The sequence below is a fragment of the Pteropus alecto genome, unplaced genomic scaffold (genome assembly GCF_000325575.1).
Source record: "Pteropus alecto unplaced genomic scaffold, ASM32557v1 scaffold20, whole genome shotgun sequence".
Classification (NCBI taxonomy): Eukaryota; Metazoa; Chordata; class Mammalia; order Chiroptera; family Pteropodidae; genus Pteropus; species Pteropus alecto.
The window spans coordinates 23,682,109-23,700,934 of NW_006436298.1; the positions used below are offsets into that span (position 1 = coordinate 23,682,109).

General features: G+C 35.7%; 1 protein-coding gene across 15 annotated transcripts in view; it reads right to left on the reverse strand.

Annotated features, from left to right (window-relative positions):
• Nucleotides 1-5,950: 5,950 nt before the first annotated feature.
• Nucleotides 5,951-18,826, reverse strand: part of KIAA0825 (KIAA0825 ortholog) — a 356,002-nt gene continuing 343,126 nt past the window's right edge. For 14 of the 15 annotated variants that reach the window (XM_015590466.2, XM_015590467.2, XM_015590468.2 and 11 more), the window contains one exon: nucleotides 5,951-8,173. In XM_015590466.2, the coding sequence (XP_015445952.1) occupies nucleotides 8,056-8,173 (118 nt within the window). In that variant the 3' untranslated portion in view covers nucleotides 5,951-8,055. Of the gene's footprint in view, nucleotides 8,174-18,186; nucleotides 18,280-18,826 lie in introns of all 15 variants that reach the window. The other variant, XR_003046665.1, reaches the window with a different exon arrangement.

The window sequence follows — 18,826 nt, forward strand, 5'->3', positions numbered from 1 at the left end:
CACATTTCCTTAAGGATATAGGGGTGGAAAATAGGTGAGCTAAAGTCTCCCACAGCTATCAGAATAAGAAGGGCTTCATTCTTACGGAAGAGAATTTCCTTGCTGGCCTGACCTCCCCCACCCCCCATCCCCCAGCCCGTTTTACAACTTTATACCTTTTTCAGATGTTCAGTGTAACCTCAGGCTTTGCGAGGTGATATTTTTCTCCCACATCATGTATTTGTTGAGAAGTGACTGATTAGAAAACCCAAGTTACAGCTGTTTAAACAAGATAGAAGTTTATTTCTCATACATATAAATGCAGGCACCTCAGGACAATTTTTATGGCACCCAGTCATCAGTGATCCTGGTTTCTACCTTTTTGTGGTTCTGTCATGCTCAGTATGTATCATCTACATCTAGCCAAAGTAGCTGCTCCAGCTATTATGCTCACGTTCCAGCCAGAAAGAAGAGGGAAAATGTCCTATAAGAATTTCCCAGAATTTGTTCACACTGTTTTTGTTTACATCTTACTGATTGGTGTTTAGACATAGAGTCACACATAACTACCATGCTACTGAGTACCAGGAGATTTAATCTTGCTTTTTCCAGGTGACCATGTGCTTTACAAAAACAAGGGAGAATGGATGTTGCTGTATAACTAGCAGTCTTTGCTTTAGGTCTCCACAACTACATTATTTCCAGAAAGACATTTTCCAGATTGCTCATTCTTTAGGGAGCCGTTCTCAGCATGTTAGCCTGGGGCAAAAGATTCCAGTCACACTATCTGAGCCCAAGGTAGTTTTATCTGTTCAATTGGCCATGTTGCACCAGAAGCATCCCTTGGTGAAAAAAGTGCTGTGGAATCACTTTAGGGATTTTATAAGAAAATATGTACACTGTCTAAATAACCTTCTTAACCTTTTTATCTGTTTTGTGTTTGGAGTTTGCTAGAGTAAGAATTCATCTGAAGAAAGTGTTACTCTGTGGAAGTTTGAAAGCTGTTGTCAGTATTCTCTGCAGATAGTAAGTTGGACTTCACAAAAAGTTCACTTTCCTTTCATGGAACCACTGCTTCATGAGCAGGGTGAAGGTGATCCAGGCTCCGGTATTTTCAGTGCACCGCACCTAAAACAGTCTCCATTACATGAATTGGGGTCTGGGAGAAAGGGGAGCCCACGCCTCTTGCCAGGGCGTTAGCCTCAGCAAAGCTGGATGAAAAATGCTGAAATTTTCCTCCCCTGAGTAAGAAAGTTCTTAGACTGGGAGCTTGGGCGAGAGCGAATGCTGTGTTCTGGCTGCAGCCCTCAGGAGTAGAGTCTGCCTCCCCGGTTGCAGGGAGGGAGGATGGGAGGCGATTTGGTTCAAATACCACATATTCTAGCCTTTCTTACCAAATTTTCATAGGTTTTTCTGGAATAGATGTCCCTTGAATTGCTGTTTGCCTTTTGTGCTCAAAGCGTTTAATTCATTCGTTTTTAACTTTTCAGTAGGGGAGCAGGTCAGTAGAGCTTCTCATGCTGTCATGCCAGGTGTGCAGTTTTGGACATCTTGAGTCTCTTTTCATTTCTGGTTTGTTTATTTTACTTTTGAGCCCCACTTTGGTTTTCTGCTTTTTATTTGTTATGTTTCATCTATTAGTACTACATCGTTGGATTACAGGTGATGTGTTAAAGCCTAGACTTTACCGTGCATCTTTTTTTAATTGATATATAATTGACATATAATATCACATTAGTTTCAAGTATACAACTTAATGATTTTGTATTTGTATATATTTTGAAATGATCACCACAATAACTCTGGTTAACATATTTTATTATATATTGTTACAAATTTTTTCTTGAGAACTTTTAAGATTTGCTCTCTTAGCAACTTTCAAATATGCAATATAGTATTATTAACTATAGTCACTATGTTGTACATTATATCCCCAAACTTATTTTAGTTTGTCCATTTTGACTGCCATCACTCATTTTGCCAACCTCCCCTCCTCCCATAGATGTGTGAGTTTATTTCCGCCCCTATAATATTTCATTGATCTATGTGCCTGTTTTTTATGCCAATATCATAATGTTTTGATTACTATAGCTTTATAATATAGTGTGAAATCAGGGAATGCGAGACTGCCAGCTTTGTACTTCTTTCTTAAGATTGCTTTGGTTATGCAAAATCTTTTGTGGTTCCATACAAATTTTAGGATTATCTGTCTTATTTCTGTGAAAAGATCCCATAGGACATTTGATAGGTTTTTCACTGAACCTGTAGATTGCTTTGGGTAGTAAGGACATTTTAACAATATTATTCTAATTCATGAGTGGAGACTCTTTCCATTTCTTTGTGTCTTCTTCAGTTTCTTTCATTAATATCTTATAGTTTTCAGTGTATGGGTCTTTCACCTTCTTGGTTAAATTTATTTCTAGATATTTTATTTTTTTTGATGCAATTGTAAATAGGATTGTTTTCTTAATATCTCTTTCCGATAGTTCATTATTAGTGTATAGAAACGCAACAGACTTTTGTATATTGATTTTGTATCCTGCAACTTTATTAAGGTGATTAGTTCTGACAGGTTTTTAGGTGCCATCTTTAGAGTTTTCTATATAAAATATCATGTTATCTGCAAATAGTGACAGCTTTATTTCTTCTTTTCCAATTTGGATGCTTTTTTTTTTTTCCTTGCAATTACTCTAGCTAGGACTTCCAATACCCTGCTGAATAAAAGTGGCAGACATGTGCATCCTTGTCTCGTTCCTGATCTAGAGGAAAAGATTTCACCATTGAGTCTGGCGTTAGCTGTGGGCTTGTCATATATGGTTCTTATTATGTTGACATATGTTTCCTCTGTACCACTTTATTGAGAATTTTTATCACAAGTAGATGATGAATTTTGCTGAATGCTTTTTTGCATCTACTGTGATAATATGATTTTTATCCTTCATGTTGTTAAGGTGGTCTATCGCCTTATTGTTTGGTTTGCAATTATTGAACCATGCTTGCATCCTTGGAATAAATCCCACTTGATAATGGTGTATGATCCTTTTAACGTGCTGTTAAATTCAGGTGCTAAGATTTTGTTGAGGATTTTTGCATCTGGTTCATCAGGGATATTGGCTTGTAGTTTTCATTTCTTGCGACATCCTTGTCTGGTTTTGGTATCAGAGTAATGCTGGCCCCATAAAATGAGTTTGGAAGTATTCTCTCCTCTTCTATTTTTGGAAGAGATGGAGAAGGATTGGCATTAATTCTTCTTTGAATGTTTGATAGAATTCACCAGTGAAACCATCTGGTCCTAGATGTTTGTTTGTTGGTAAGTTTTTGATTATTAATTCAATCTCCTTACTAGTAATTGATCTGTTCAGATTTTCTATTTCTTCATGAATCAGTCTTGGCAGTTTATATGTTTCTAGGAATTTATCCATTTCTTGTAGGTTGTCCTATTTGTTGGCATATAATTGTTCATAGTAATTGTTCAAAGAAAAAAACAGATGGCACCCACCAGGCTTTGTCCCCAGGAGTATTCCAGCACAGGAATACAGATGGCACCCACCAGGCTTTGTCCCCAGGAGTATTCCAGCACACCTCTAGTATTCCAGGGGCAGATGCCTGCCCCTCAGACCAGTGTTTTAAGAGTAGCAAATGAGCCTCTTTCACATAAAGTGTGAGCAAGGTCAACTGCTTCTGAACCTGGCCCTGGGGCGACTGAATCCTAAGCGCCTGAGTCTTTTAAGAGCCATTTTTTTAGATCACTGTAGCCTTGTGGGTTGGTTGGACATGAGCACCATTGATCTGTAGAGTGACAGGTTTGGGGGGATCGTCTCTCAGGCGAAGATCTTAAAAGTTGGGATGCCCGATGTGGGATAAACCTTTCACTCTTTGGGGAGAATCTCTGGGTTTTGAGTTCCCTCATTATGGGTCCTTGTTCAGGGGTTAGCGTTTATGGCAAGATTGTGTCTCAGTTTCTCCTGCACACTTCATTGTAGTTTTTTCTCATTTGCCTAACATGTAGTCATCACTCAGGTAGTTTTCAGGTTTTTCTTCAGAGGAAATTGTTCCACATGTAGCTATAGATTTGGTGTGTTTGTGGGAGGAGGTTAGAGTCAGGATCTTCCTATATTGCCATCTTGAATCGGAACCTCACTTGCATCTTTACTTAAAATTTGAGTCAGTTTTTTCACATCTCTACAACTCATTTTCTTATTATCTCAAATGGGGCTCTCAATACTGATCTCAATAATGGCTTAGAGAAGATTAAATTGTCTACTTACAGAGATTCTGGCTCAGAATCTAGCTTATTATAGCCGATTGATAAATAGCAACGTTTTCGTCTCATTCCTAGTCCAGCTCTATTTCTACTTCCCTACTGGTTCCCCCCATATTGGATATTTCAGTGCCTAGATTCCAACTTGTGGTGGGTAGACTCTAGAGTGGCTCCCAACATCTTTACATCTTGGCATTCACGCTGTTGTGTGATTCCTTTCCTCAAGCTTGGGTGGGATGAGTGACTTGCTTTTAGCCACTAGAATTTAATAAAGGTGATGAAATGTGCATGAGTAAATGCATGTGATTATGTTACATATGATTGTAATATTGATCTTGCAAGGGAGACCTCCCTTACTGACTTTGAAGAAGCAAGAGGCTATTATTTTGGGAAGACTCACATGGCAGGAAACCTGGCCCTATGTTTGATAGCCTGCAAAGTTATGAATGTTATCAACAACGATGTGTGCTTAGAAGGAGATCCTTCCCCACTTGGGCCTTAGATGAGACCACAGCTTGACTGACACCTTCATTGCAATCTTGTAAGACCCCAAGCAGAAAATCCAGGTAAACCATGCCCAGACACTTGACACACAGAGACCATAAGATAATAAATGTATGTTGTTGTAAGCTGCCAGGTTCTGATAATGTTGTTATGCAGTAATAAATAACTATTATGCATCTTTACTCATGCAAATAATTTTTACAATATTTTGAGGGAAAAGGGGTTTTACAAGTTTCTGGATTCTTTAAATTCTAGAGAAACAAAAGTTTACTGCTTTGCTGATGGTGCTGTTGAAAACATTTCTCAAAGGCAAGCAGATAGTTTTTATCATTGTGTGGAATAATAGCTTGTGTTGAATATACTGGTCTCATAGTTCCCTATTAAAATTTAAGAGCTTTCAGGCATCATGTTAGGAATATTTATTTGGATATTCCAACTACAGCAGTTTTTCTAATTGTGGTGAAAAACAAACAAACAAACAAAAAACTCGTACCATGAAATCTGCCATCTTAACCATTTTCTAGTGTACAGTTCAGTGATGTTCGGTATAGTCACATTGTTGTGAAACAGATCTTCAGAACTTTTTCATCTTGTAAAAACGAAACTCTAAACTTATTAAATTACTCTTTTCCCCTCCCTGTAACCCCAAGTAACCACCATTCTACTTTCCGTTTCTATGAATTTGACTACGTTAGATACCTCATATAAGTAGAGTTATACATTATTTGTCTTTTTTGTGATTGTTTTATTTCACTATCATAATGTCCCCAAAGTTCATCTGTGTTGTAACATGTGACAGGACTTTCTTCCTTTTTAAGGCTGATTATAGCTTTTTAATATTTTGTCGATGAAATATTTCAAGTATAACAAAAATCATTTTAAAAAAAGATTTTTTTTGTAGTAAGAAATACTAATTACAAACTACCTGAAGCTCTCTTTGACTCACATTTTGTGAACTGGGATAATAGGACATTTTGAGTAAGCACATACTGGTAGAATAAACAGGTGATTTATTTTTCCCATTTCTTGGTTGGTAGTTCTGTAACAGTGTTTGGTAAAGGTGATAAAAATGTAAAATATATGAAAAACACGTTACCATCTATCTTAGTAAGAATTAATGCACACTGTTTCCACACAGTAACTGCTAAACCAATAACAAAATAGATACTTCTTTATAATTACATAAAAATACAGTTAAACACAACACCGAGGAATATAATATTTTATAGAAAGATAATATTTTTGCAGTATGCATATGGAGTTGTAAAGTGTTCATTCTTGTTGTTAATGTATACAAATGCAAAATAATTATAAGAAAGGAAACTGTTTTGAATTATCACTTTTTATACTTTAAGAAACATAGCAAGTATAACATCAAAATGATCTGATAATCAATGACTAGTCATTTAACATTCCTAATTATAAATTTTATTGCACTTATTGCTACAGTAATTTCACTGAGCAAGTATAGAAAAGAATTCAAATGCCAACTCTTATCTCTTCTCTACTTTCCTCTCCTTCCAACTCATCCCATTCACCCTTTACTATACTTCTTTCAGAATGGAGTCATAGAGAAACTTTTTCTAGAGGGACTAAATCACTTCTCAAGATTACTATAGAAATATATAGATTCAGTAAAAAAAATAGTGTTAAAAGATGATGTTTAGGTATATTAGAAGATAAAAGAACTCAAATGTAAAATACTATAACTTTATAAATGATTTCATTTAATTTATAGGATCTATTTATTTTGACTTTTAGTTTCTATTCTAATAAAAAATAGTTATGCAGATTTAATATATAGACTATTACTAAGCTGAAAGAATAAAGTCAACTGTTGCTTTATGTTGATTGTTACAGTAACTGTTTATGGGTAAGATTAGATGGAAAGTCCAATTCTCATAAAAGTTTCTTATAATTTTTAAATGGTCTGCATTGAATTTTTAGAATTATTTCAACCATGTCTTAAAAAGTTTGGTTCATTATTATACTAGCCAACTAAAGTACATTCTTTAAAAATAAAATGTATTATCGGGCAGGCAGCTGGCTACATAGCCATTTATGTGTTTTTATGTAAAGAAATAATGCAAGCATTTTAAGCTTTCACTCTTTAAAAAATACTTAAATACTTTCTTTGGAAATCATATAGCCTACACATATTTTATAAAAATGGAATATGGAAACATGACAATCTGAGAACATCAGAAACCATGATATTCAGTGTCATATGCTCTAAAATAGTTCATGGTATAAGGCTTTGTCCAGATGTCCTATAGATTGCTCAACAGTCTAAATGTCTTTGTCATCATCTTTTAATGACAGCCATTCAAACAGCTGTGTTAATTAACTGCTGAGTAGATGGCTAACTTTGTAGTAGTTATTTGGGGAGACTATTATTATAGAAGGAGACTTCACTTTATATTTTAAGGCCTTTAAAGTCTATAATCTGATATCGGTGCTGTTAAGAAGGATATAGTAAATATAACTTCACTTGGCAGAGAGGGTGCTAGAACACGTCTCATTTCCTTAGTGTGTATATCAATGTAATTGAAATAAGAGAAGTAACAGAAACTATGGATAATGAGCTGTAGAGCAGAGATCACTGGAGTGAGTTTTGAACATAATTTTGCGAGAAAGATGGTCTCTGGTTGGGGAAAATGGCAAGCATGTGCCTTGAGCTAAGAGGATGGCAGGCAGTTGCCTGAATATGGAGCCATTGGGGATATAGAATCTGAAAGTATATGATTAGAAGTTTCAGACTGATGTTTAAAATACCATTATATGCAGGGATATGAGTAAAGTTATACTTCAGGAGAGTGCTTTCTGTAGCTATGGTTAAGATAAATTGGATGAGGAAGAGGCTATGGGAGGCAATTAAGGCCTGGACTTGGGCTACAGCTACAAAATTAGACTGAAATTTTCAGATGATCCTCAGGGCAATATGTGACTCCATTCAACTTAACATCCAGATGTATTTAAAATCCTTAGGGAAAAGATTTCCAAACATTTTGCCTGTTGTCATAGATACTTCAGGACTGAAAGAGGAAAAATAATTCAAAGGGAACACGAGATGGCAGCAGTTATATCACATAAAGAGAAAGACTGAGGAAAGAAAAACATTTGAAATTATTTTTAAAATAAAAAAAATGTAGCACTTTATTCTTTATGTTCTTTATTCCTTTTCGGTTCAGAGATTAGTCATTGGTTTCATGCTTCACAGCACATCTGAGGTTCATCTTGACTGTAGTAAAAATCCTACTCCATTATATGTGATTATTTCCTAAAATAAAACTGTAGCTGTTTTCTGAAGATTAATCTTCCTCTGTGTTATCTGAGGCAGAAGAGTTCTGGATGTTGCAAATTCGTTTTAAATGTTCCAACATTGCTTTTTCTTCCTCTTCTAGTCTTTCATCCTTCCTCATTTCCCACCTAAAAGAAAAATCACATCTTAGTATTTTTGTAACTTCCAAACCACAGTCACCACTTAGTTATTCAGGGTTTGAGTATGTGTATTCGCTGGTTTGTTGAGGCGTCTGTTTCTCTTTATTTATTCTTTACTGACTGCCTCTTGGGCAACACAATTCATTGGCACTGCTTCTGCAGAGTGGGCCAGGAGAATGGGAGAGAAAAGCAGTCAAACCAGCTCTACTCCAGGGTACAGTTTTAAAGTATTGTTTTAAATGAGGTTTCTGGATTTTGCATATAAGTAAAATCCAGAATTAGCAATTAATAAGCAAGTGTTTTTCACAGCATTTTCCTCTCACTGATCAGTGACTTTAGATTGCAGAGAAGTTTGTCAACAAGACTTTAATAGCAACAGAAATATCAGGCTAAATTGAATATACTTTAAAGGCGGGTCAGGTCTATTCCTAGAAATAAGATCAGATTTGAAATAATCAAGTTCAATCACCCAAGAAAAGCAGCAAATTGTTAGCAAGGTCCCATAGAGAATGCGCTAAGAGAAAGGAAGGAGAGAGAGAGAAAAAGAGATAAAGGAAAAAGAAAGAAATTAAAGACTTTCTAATTCTGTACAATTGGGAGATATAGAACAAAATGCTAAAAATATGGAACTATTATTTATATAATCTTGCAAAGTAAATATCACAGTAATCCAAGATTAATCCTTTCTTACCATCCTTCCTCTCTGCCTCCACTCTCATATATGCCACCTCCCCAGGACTATTCAGAGCATCCTTAACCCAGGACTCCAACAAGGAATTATCTACACATATTTCCTTTCTCTTTTCTTCCTATTTCTACCAACCCCTAAGCCATCCACCATGATATGTTGCCACAAAAGGATTTTAAAACCAATGTCGATACATCCTAAAAGACCCTCTGCTATAAGGTCTTCAAGGGGGTAGGATTTTTTTAAAATTAAATTTATTGGGGTGATATTGTTAATAACATATATGACTTTCAAGTGTACAGTTCTATAATACATCAGCAATATATGGCATTGTATGCTCACGTCATCTATATATTGCATTGTATGCTCACCACCCTCTGTCACCATATATTTGACCTCCTTAACCTTCTGCATCCTCTTCTAACCTCACTTCCCTTCTGGTAACCTTCATATTATTGTTTCCGTCTATGAGTTTGTTTGTTTTGTTAATTTGTTTCTGTTTTATATCCCATATATGAGCGAAATCATATGGTTTTTGTCCTTTTCCATCCGACTTATTTTGCTTAGCTGATTGTGTCAAGATCTATCCATGTGGTGGCAAATGGCAGTATTTCATTCTTTCTTATGGCTGAGTAGTATTCCATTGTATATATGTACCATATCTTCTTTATCCAGACATCCATTGAAGGACACTTAGGTTGTTTCCATGTTCAGGCTGTCATGAATAATGCTGCAGTGAACACAGAGGTACATATATCTTTACAAAAGAAAAAAGTTTCTAAATTTTCTGGTAGATATCCAGAAGAGGGATTGCTGGGTCATATGGTGGCTGTATTTATTTTTTGAGAAACCTCCATACTGTTTTTCATAGTGGCTGTATGAGTTTACGTTCCCATCAGCAGTGTATGAGTGTTCCTTTTTCTTCACATTCACTCCAACCCTTGTTATTTCTTGTCTTATTGATAATAGTTATTCTAACAAGTGTGAGGTGGTATCTCATTGTGATTTTGATTTGCATTTCCCTTACAACTAGGGAAGTTGAACATCTTTTCATATATCTATTGGCCATTTGTACGTCTTCTTGGGAAAAGTGTCTCTTTGGGTCCTCTGCCCAGTTTTTAATTGGATTTTTTTTTAATTGAGTTGTATGAGTTCTTTCCACATTTTGGATATTAGCCTCTTATCAGAGTTATCGTTTGTAAACATCTTCTCCCATTTGGTTGGTTGCCTTTTTGTTCTGCTGTGCAGAAACTTTTCAGTTTGATGTAGTCCCATTCACTTATTTTGCTTTTACTTCCTATGTCTGTGGGGTCATGTTCCCAAAAGCCTCTCTGAGACCAAGGTCCTTAAGTTTACTACTTGTTTTATTTTATGTATTTTATTGGTTCAGGTCTTATATTCAAGTCCTTAATCCATTTTGAGTTAATTTTTACTTATGGTGTCATATAGTATTCTAGTTTCATTCTTTTGCATGTAGCTTTCCAATTTTGCCAACACCATTTATTGAAGAAGCTTTCCTTTCTCCATTGAATGTTTTTGGCTTCTGTGTCGAAAATTTGGCTCCTTTGTCTATGTACCCGTGGGTTTATTTCTTGGCTCTCAATTCTGTTCCATTGGTCTGTGTGTGTGTTTTTCTGCCAACACCATCCTGTTTTGATTATTGTAGCTTTATAGTATAATTTGAAGTCGGGGAGATAATATCTCCTGTTTTGTTCTTTTTTTTGCTCGGGAGTCTTTTATCATTCCATACAAAATTAAGGATTTTTTGTTGTATTTCTTTGAAAAATGCCACTAGGATTTTCATAGGGATTGCATTAAATCTGTATATTGCCTTAGGTAATATGGCCGTTTTAACTATGTTGATTTTCCAATTCCTGAACACGTAACGTCTTTCCAGTTCTTTGTGTTTCCTTCAATTTCTTTCAACAATGTCTTGTAGTTTTCAGTGTATAGGTCCTTTACTTCCCTTATTAAATTTATTTCTAGGTATTTTATTCTTTTTGTGGCAATTGCAAATAGAATTGGTTTCTTCATTTCTTTTTCTGATATTTTGTTGTTAGTATATAAGAACACAACAGATTTTTGTACATTGATTTTATATCCTGCAAATTTGCTCTATTTGTTTATTACTTCTAATAGTTTTTTGGTAGTCTTTAGGATTTTTATATATACAATCAGGAAAGAGATAGGATTTCTAACACAAAAAAGCAGCTGTTCAATGAATGTCTTCCAGAAACCCCCTATTATATTATATTTAAACTCCTGGGCAACAAACAGCCTGTCATACATTGGGAAAGCATATCGAGTTTGGGGTGAGATTGTTCTGGTTTAGTTTGGTAAAGAGAAAGCATGGGCATTGCATTTCTATAAAAACCTCCTAGTAGGTTCCACATAGGTTTCCTTGTTGGAGAGTTGGTTCAATTTGCCCTGGCCAGCCCTGGGAGGAAGAGAAAAGACAGAAGGGGGATTATCTGAGAGATCAGACCTGGGTTTAATTTACATTGCTTCTTCTTTCTCTGCCTGGGATTCTCCTCATCTCCTAGTACCAATGTTGGCTGAATCTAAAAACTACTGTTTCTGGCTGTCTCAGTTTCTCCATATGTTTCCATATGGTCAGAGTTAGGTTATTTGTATATAGGCTTTAATAACAACTTGAAGGGTAGATATTTTTTATCACTGCCCTGTTCAAAGCCATGTTTCAAGGGGCAATACTCCTAAAATTCTGTATTTGGAGATTTAAAATTAAACCCACAATGTTACCAAATACTGCTTTCATGGAATTTTAAAGATGAAGAACTATCCCTATCCATTTTATATAGGTGAATTTGGCATCAATAATTTGTATGCTAAGTTGAACTTCCAAGCATGAAAATAAATAGTGAGAAATTCTTACATAGCACTATGTATTAGGCATTGTTTTAAAGACCTGATATATCACTCTTTAAATCGCTAAAAATGTTATTCCCATTCTACAGCAGAATAAACTGAGATGCAGAAATGTTAATGTCACTTACCCAAGTACCCTTGGATTGAAGTAAGGTAGTCAGACTCTGGAGCTTGGTTTGTAAATACAACCAAATGGTTTTAAAACCATTTGATGAGTGTCATTAATTACAGTTAAAAATAGTTTAAATATTTTATTTCCTGAAAAACGTTGCCTAACTTGGGCTAGATATTTAAAAGAAGAACTTTCTAAAGTTCATATAAATACTCTTAAAGAAATCTAAACCTGAAAAATTGGGTTTGCCTTTTTTCTCCCATGTAAAAGTGCTAATATTGTATACTGAGTAAATGAATTATTTTATGAATGTCAACAATATATGTAATACACACGTAAATATTTTGATTATTGTTTCTACTTGTGAAAATTGAAAACACAAGCTCTCTGCTTCATTTTAAAAAACCTGTATAATTAATGTAATTTAAATAAATTGTATACATAATCAAATCTAAGATAAGGATTTTTGAAGCTTCATGACATTTATAGGAACGTTATAGTATAATTATGCTGTTAGTAATCAATGATATTAGGCAAAGTTATTTACCTACCACAAAATTCTTATTTTTGCTTTGTGCTTATTAAGAAAAATTATTTCATAAGAGAATAAGAAATTATGACAAAGATAGGAGAAACTAACTCTTAGAACTATGTTTTCCCTAATATTTTACTTTTAGAGATTAGAAGCATTAAAGATTTGATATGTATGTTTATCATGAGCGTTGTTATAGTTCACATCTGTAAGTCCTTAAAGAGAAGTTTATCTCTAATTCCATTGTAGTTTTAGGCTTTGTTAACCCAGTTCATAAACAATGCTATCAAAAAACTATTGGAAGAGAAAATAATCTGTTAAACACAATTGATTGGGCAATCTGGTTAAAATGTCTATCCCTAGTCTATATATTTAAAATCTGTAGTGGAAGCATGTCCCTAAGAAACCAGAGATGTCAGAACCAGCATATTGTAGTTCTCCCTAAATCAGCTTTATGAAGTGCTTATATTTTTGCTTTTCCTGACATTGGTAGCCTGCTCTCTTTCACTATTGCTAATTTCCCCACATGCCTACTCTGGAAAAAGAACTTCAACCTGACCCCCACTCCTGCTCGTAGCAGTGAATATGTTGTGTCTTAGACAGTGATGAGCAAGAAAATCTCATGAGATCCCACTGATCTGTACTATAGTCTTAATTATCTTCTGGAATGTGTTCCATCAGTATGGCTCCTACGTGAGTAGATGTGAGAGCTTGGCCTATCCTTGATTAGGGGGTCCCTTTTCCTATCCAAACACAACAAGGGACCCTAACAGAACCACCAGTCACAACCTTGCTCACTAGCACTAAGATTGATGTGGATGTTCTCAGCCTTGGTGTCTTCCTGGATTTACACACATTCAGAACTGGACCAGAGGTATCTGTCTGCTCTTCTGTATGTTCTATGACTTTTAGGTAACATATTCTTTGAATTTTAGGTGATTTTATAGGGCTCTTACATGTTCCAGATCATGGCTAAGAACTTTCTATTTCTGCTCACTTCAATGAGCAGTGGTGGATTTGGGATCTCTAAAATGAGACCTGGAGGGGTACAAAATAAAAACATAGATCAGTAAGTAATTATTCCTGTGATCACTTTGATGAAGTGTTTTATTTGGGGGTGCTTTGTAGATAACTGTGTGTCAGAACCAACTAGGAGAGCCATGCTTGGGGAGTGTTTGAGCATAAGGCATATCCTTGGTAGTGTGGGTCCAGGCTGTCACTAAAGAAAGTCCTGGGAGCAGGAAAAAGCAAACAACAGCAGACAGAGGAGAGAGTCCAGCATCTAGAGTGTGAGAAGTTTTCTGAGGCATTTACTATGCCTTCTGCTAAGAGAAAAACATCTAAAACCTCTGAACTCAATGGTATCTTGAATGAGAGCATAGGCTCTGGAATCACTTTGCCTTTGGGTTGAATCACCCCAGGCAAGTTTCTTAATCTCTCTGTGCTTCAGGTTTCTCATATAAAATGGAATCCAAATTGATGGGAACACAGCTATGATCATTTATATATTGCCCGTGACTGATTTCCCTCTATAATGTCAGAGTTTAGTAGTTGTCACTGAGACCCACTCAGACTAGATGTCCCACAAAGCCTAAAATATTTACCGTTTGTACTTTTACAGAGAATGTTTGCTAAATGCTATAAGGGTTCTATAAGGGTGGTTCTTAACTGGGGAGACACTGCCTCCCTATGGGGAACTATAGAGAGCATTTTTTGTTAACATCCAGAGGGTGTTTCTGGGATCCTGGAAAAAAGATGGTAAACATCTTTATTATGCAGCAATGCCAAACAATAAAGAATTGTCTTTCCAAAATGTTAATAGCATCCCTGCTGAGAAACATGTCCTCTGAATCTCCAAGATAATGTTGAAGCGTCCTGTCTAGTCCGTGATTTTAACTGAAATGGTTTTAGTGTTTCACTGCTTAGAACACAGTTTGCTGAGGAGTGGAAGTTTAGAAGTCAGGTGCTGGATTTGAATTCCTTATAAATCGAGTGGCTATGGGCAAGCCAAATAAACTGTGCCTCAGTTTCCTTACCAATAAAATGGGAATAATATCAGTGTTTTCTTCATAGAATTGCCATCAGGATGAAATGACTAAGTATAACTAAAACATAAAATAGTGCATGGTTCACAACAAACACTAAATGAGCAATAACTTATTATTATGATTATTTGGCATATTGGTTAAAGTTACAAATAGCAGAAATCCTGATTGTGGTCGATTCAACCAATAGGGAGTTATTTTTAATCCAGAGGCGAGTGATTGCTGGCATGGATTAAACCAGACAACAGCAGGGCTGATGTCTGGTTCTCTTGTCTTTTACCTCATGGTTCCAAGATGGTCATTGTAACTTCAGCATCACATCTTTGTTTTGAGGAAGGAAAAAAGAGGAAAGTGTATATCAGCTGCACCTGTCCCATTTTATCAGGAAAATAAAACCTTTCCCATATTCCTAGCAGCAGATACTGGAACCATACTGTCTAGGTTTGAATCCTGACTCTGCATTTTAGTGGCTATGTGATATTAGGCAAGTTTCTCAACCTCTCTGTGCCTCAGTTTTCTCAAGTAGAAAATAGGAGATGCTAACGGTATATATCTAATGCATTTTTATAAAGAGTAGGTGAGCTATGAATTCATAAACTATTGCTAAATATTTTATGAGACTCTACTTGTACAAGTGCCTTCCCCAGAGCTCGTACCTCTATAGTTCTTTTCCTTCTCTGTACCCTTCACACTGTTTTATCTGATAAATTGTCTTTCTTATAAATATGTGGGTAAAAGAAGTTATTAAATATTATGGTGGTTTCACTCAATGTTCAGTTATACATTTCTATGATCATGTTGTCATTCCCTCTTTTCTTTCTTTTGTTTCACGCTAGTTCATTCTGTTTGGCCTAGCATGGCCAAGGCTATTTTTTTTTTTTATTATCTCTTTGTTGTATTTTTCAAATACAGTCTATAATGATGGCATTCGATCATATTATTGGCATTTCTCCTGAAACACCAATAAAACACTTGGTTATAAAAATGTAACTTGAAATAAGCCTCCTGATTTAATGTTATTATTAAGCATTTACACAGTACTTTATATTTACAAAGTGCTTTACAATTATTTATTAGTTAATTGTACTGTTAAACAACATTAACCATCTGGCCAAATTAATGATTTCAAATTATCCTGCCAGTTGGTATCTGAGGAGTGAAAAGTGAAGTCATATTGAATTTTATTCTCCTCAAACAAACCTTTTTGTCCTCTCCTCTATACAACAGTGTAGACTGGCTTCTAGGGAGATTCAAATCAGAAGGAGAAAGGATGTCTCTGTTCTCTTCTTCCTGTTGCCTTATAAATGTGGGCTTTCCTTAGGATTCATTCAGTCCTGGACCATCTTCTCTTCTCCCTAGGTAAGCCCCACATTTATTCCCATATATTCAGCTGTTGTCTCTCCATCTGTAAGTCTTCTGTCTCCCAAACTGATTCAAGATCTTTAAACTTCATTTTTCCCTCAGGCTTTCTAAATGCAATTTGTTGATGGCTATTTTTACTCCCACTCCAATTATATTCATCATTCATATGTATTTTTTATATACGTATTTTTTAATTATTCAAATTAACCATTACACCCACATTCAATAATACAGGGTCTGAACTTGAAGTACTTTATACTTCCACTTCCAATCTTGTCCCTAGTCAGTCACCAGTTAAGGGACATCTTACTCTGTAATCAGTTTCACATTCATCCTTCTGCCATCAGTCCACGGTTCAGGTGTTGTGAAATTTTGATTTACAATAAGAAATATATATTTGGTCCTCTTCCCAGTTTCTAGCACAGAGCTCCTAAAACCCTTGGAATTTCCTTTGATGAGAGCTATAAATGTTTCTTTTGTTATGTTAATGAAGTGACTTTTGGAAAGCTCTTCAGTTTGGGGGCTGGTTGCCAGTGGAGCCAACCATGTGGGACTTTCAGTCCCCCCGCCCCCCACAACTTCCTGGGAGAAGAGAGGGACTAGATATAGAGTTCAGTCACCACTTGCCAATGATTTAACCAATCATTCCTGTGTCATAAAGCCTCCATAAAAAGCCAAAAGGACACAGTTCAAAGAGTTGCAGGATTGGTGAATACATGGAGCTTTGGAGAGAATGGTGTGTTGGAAGAGACCACGGAAGCTCTGCACCCTTTCCCTGTACTTTGTCCTGTGCATCTCTTCCATCTGGCTGTTCCTGAGTTATATCCTTTTATAATAAGTTGGAAATCTAGTAAGTCAAATGTTTCTCTGAGTTCTATGAGCTGCTCTAGCAAATTAATCAAACTCAAAAAGGGGATTGGTGAAACTGCCAATCTGTAATCTGGTCTGTCAGAAGCACAGGTAACAATCTAGACTTGTAACTGGCATGTGAAGTAGGTGGGGCAGTGGCAGCGGAGGGCAGTTTTGTAGGACTGAGTCCTTAACCTGTGGGATCTGATATCACCTCCAGGTAGATAGTCTCAGAATTGAGTTGAATTGTAGGATATCTAGCTGGTGTCAAAGGACTGCTTGGAGGTGTGGGAAAAAGATCCTCCACATAGTAGAGTTGTACGCAGAATCATAGGTGCTCATGATTTCATTGCCTGAATGGTACAGTATTCTCTAGATATTCAGAGCTCAAGCCTCACACCACTACTACACTAAACCCACATTGACTGCTCTGCCTATAGAGTTTAAAGTCTTGGAGTTCTAGCTTGGTAGTGGTTCTGTTTAGCTGCCACTATCTTTCTTCAGGGAGAAAATTATTTTCATTATTGTCTTTTGCCTTATATTTTCCCACATTTGCACATCTGCTTTTGCTATTCTACTCACCTGATATGCCTTTCCATGCACCCTCAAACCTGCTCATTTCTTCAGACGCAATCTATAGTCTACCTCGTCCAGGAAGTCCTTCCAATTATCTAACCCTAATGTGATTGTCCTTCCTCTTTTGAGTCGTCTGGTTCCCAATGTCAACACTATTTTGGTCAATTAGCCACACAGAGCTTTGTTACATCTCTTCTATGATTTTCTTGGGCTGTTATTTCATGATTATACTTTTTTTTGTTCGCATGTAGTATCTTTTCACCATACTTGGAGTTCCTCGAGGAAGACTTTTAAGTATCTATAGCTTTTATTCCAGATATTTTATTTCAAGGAACATATTTCAAAAGACTAGTGCTCTGCACGCTACACTCTGTACACTTTTAAGCATCCACAAAATATCTGTTGATTGGTATGCCTTAGAAGTTTAGATGTTACTATATTATTCTTTGGTGAATTGAAGAATAACCTTTATCTACCAGTATCACAATGGATGGTAGTTGGTATGTCAAATAGGTCTTGTTATTTGGATGAATGGTAAAAATTAGGTTCTTAGGGCCTTAAAATTAGTCTCTTTATCCTTACTTTCTACATTACTAGTTGATTCTTAAAGGTCTTAAATTCAATTATTATACCAAAAGACAACAACTTCCTGCAAGTTCATTCATGTACTAACCATCCCCACATCTTTTTTAAGAGATGGTGATATAGGGAAAACAAGATGTTAGTAACTTCATTTTATTTGGTACCAGACTAGAGTTTACGACCAATGTAAAAATGTTCTAAAACAAGCCTTGGTTTAGCAAAGTGCTTTGCTTTATATAGGTTGTAATCTACACTGGAGTAAGTTCTTTTGTAGGCCACCAACTAATTAAACATTTAATTTCTGAAAATGTGACACCATGATTGATCTGAATAACCTTTTCCTTACTCTTCACTTTTTGTACCACTTACAGTGAAGTATGTAACTTCATCCATTGGTCTCTTTTGGATCTCTGGTTGTTGATTGCCTTGCTTTTCTTGTTAGAAGTTCCTCAAAAGCATACACTAGGATTGTAATAAAAGGACTCTATCATTTTAGTTCTCATGAAGTTATTACAGTTAATTCTTAGAAATTATATAGGCCAACAAAGCTCTTTTAGTCATTAGTAAAACATAATCATTCATTTTTCATTCTGGTTTAATGCAATTATCTGAGAATAACTAAATATTTAGGTTCTTAATCTTTAAAGAATGAGAATATATAACACTAACTAAGCAAACTCAAATCTCTGTGTTATAACCTAGGAATCCATAAGACTATATACCAGTTTTATACACTATACCTAACACTCACTATACCAGTTCTTAAGATATGGCGTTGTAGGTGTAGAAGAAATAGAAGACTGGCCCAAATTAGCAAAAACTGGGAAACTGTCTGAATGAATGGTATTGGTAGGAAATTAACTGTAGTGGACCCCTACTTATAAGTTACTTGTTATATTGGGCTTTTAGAACATGTAGTTTATGTTTTAAAATATCTCCCTTGGTTTTGGTTTTTTTGATATCTATCAGAATTAGCCACATTTTAGAAGAATTTTGCTGTATATAATTA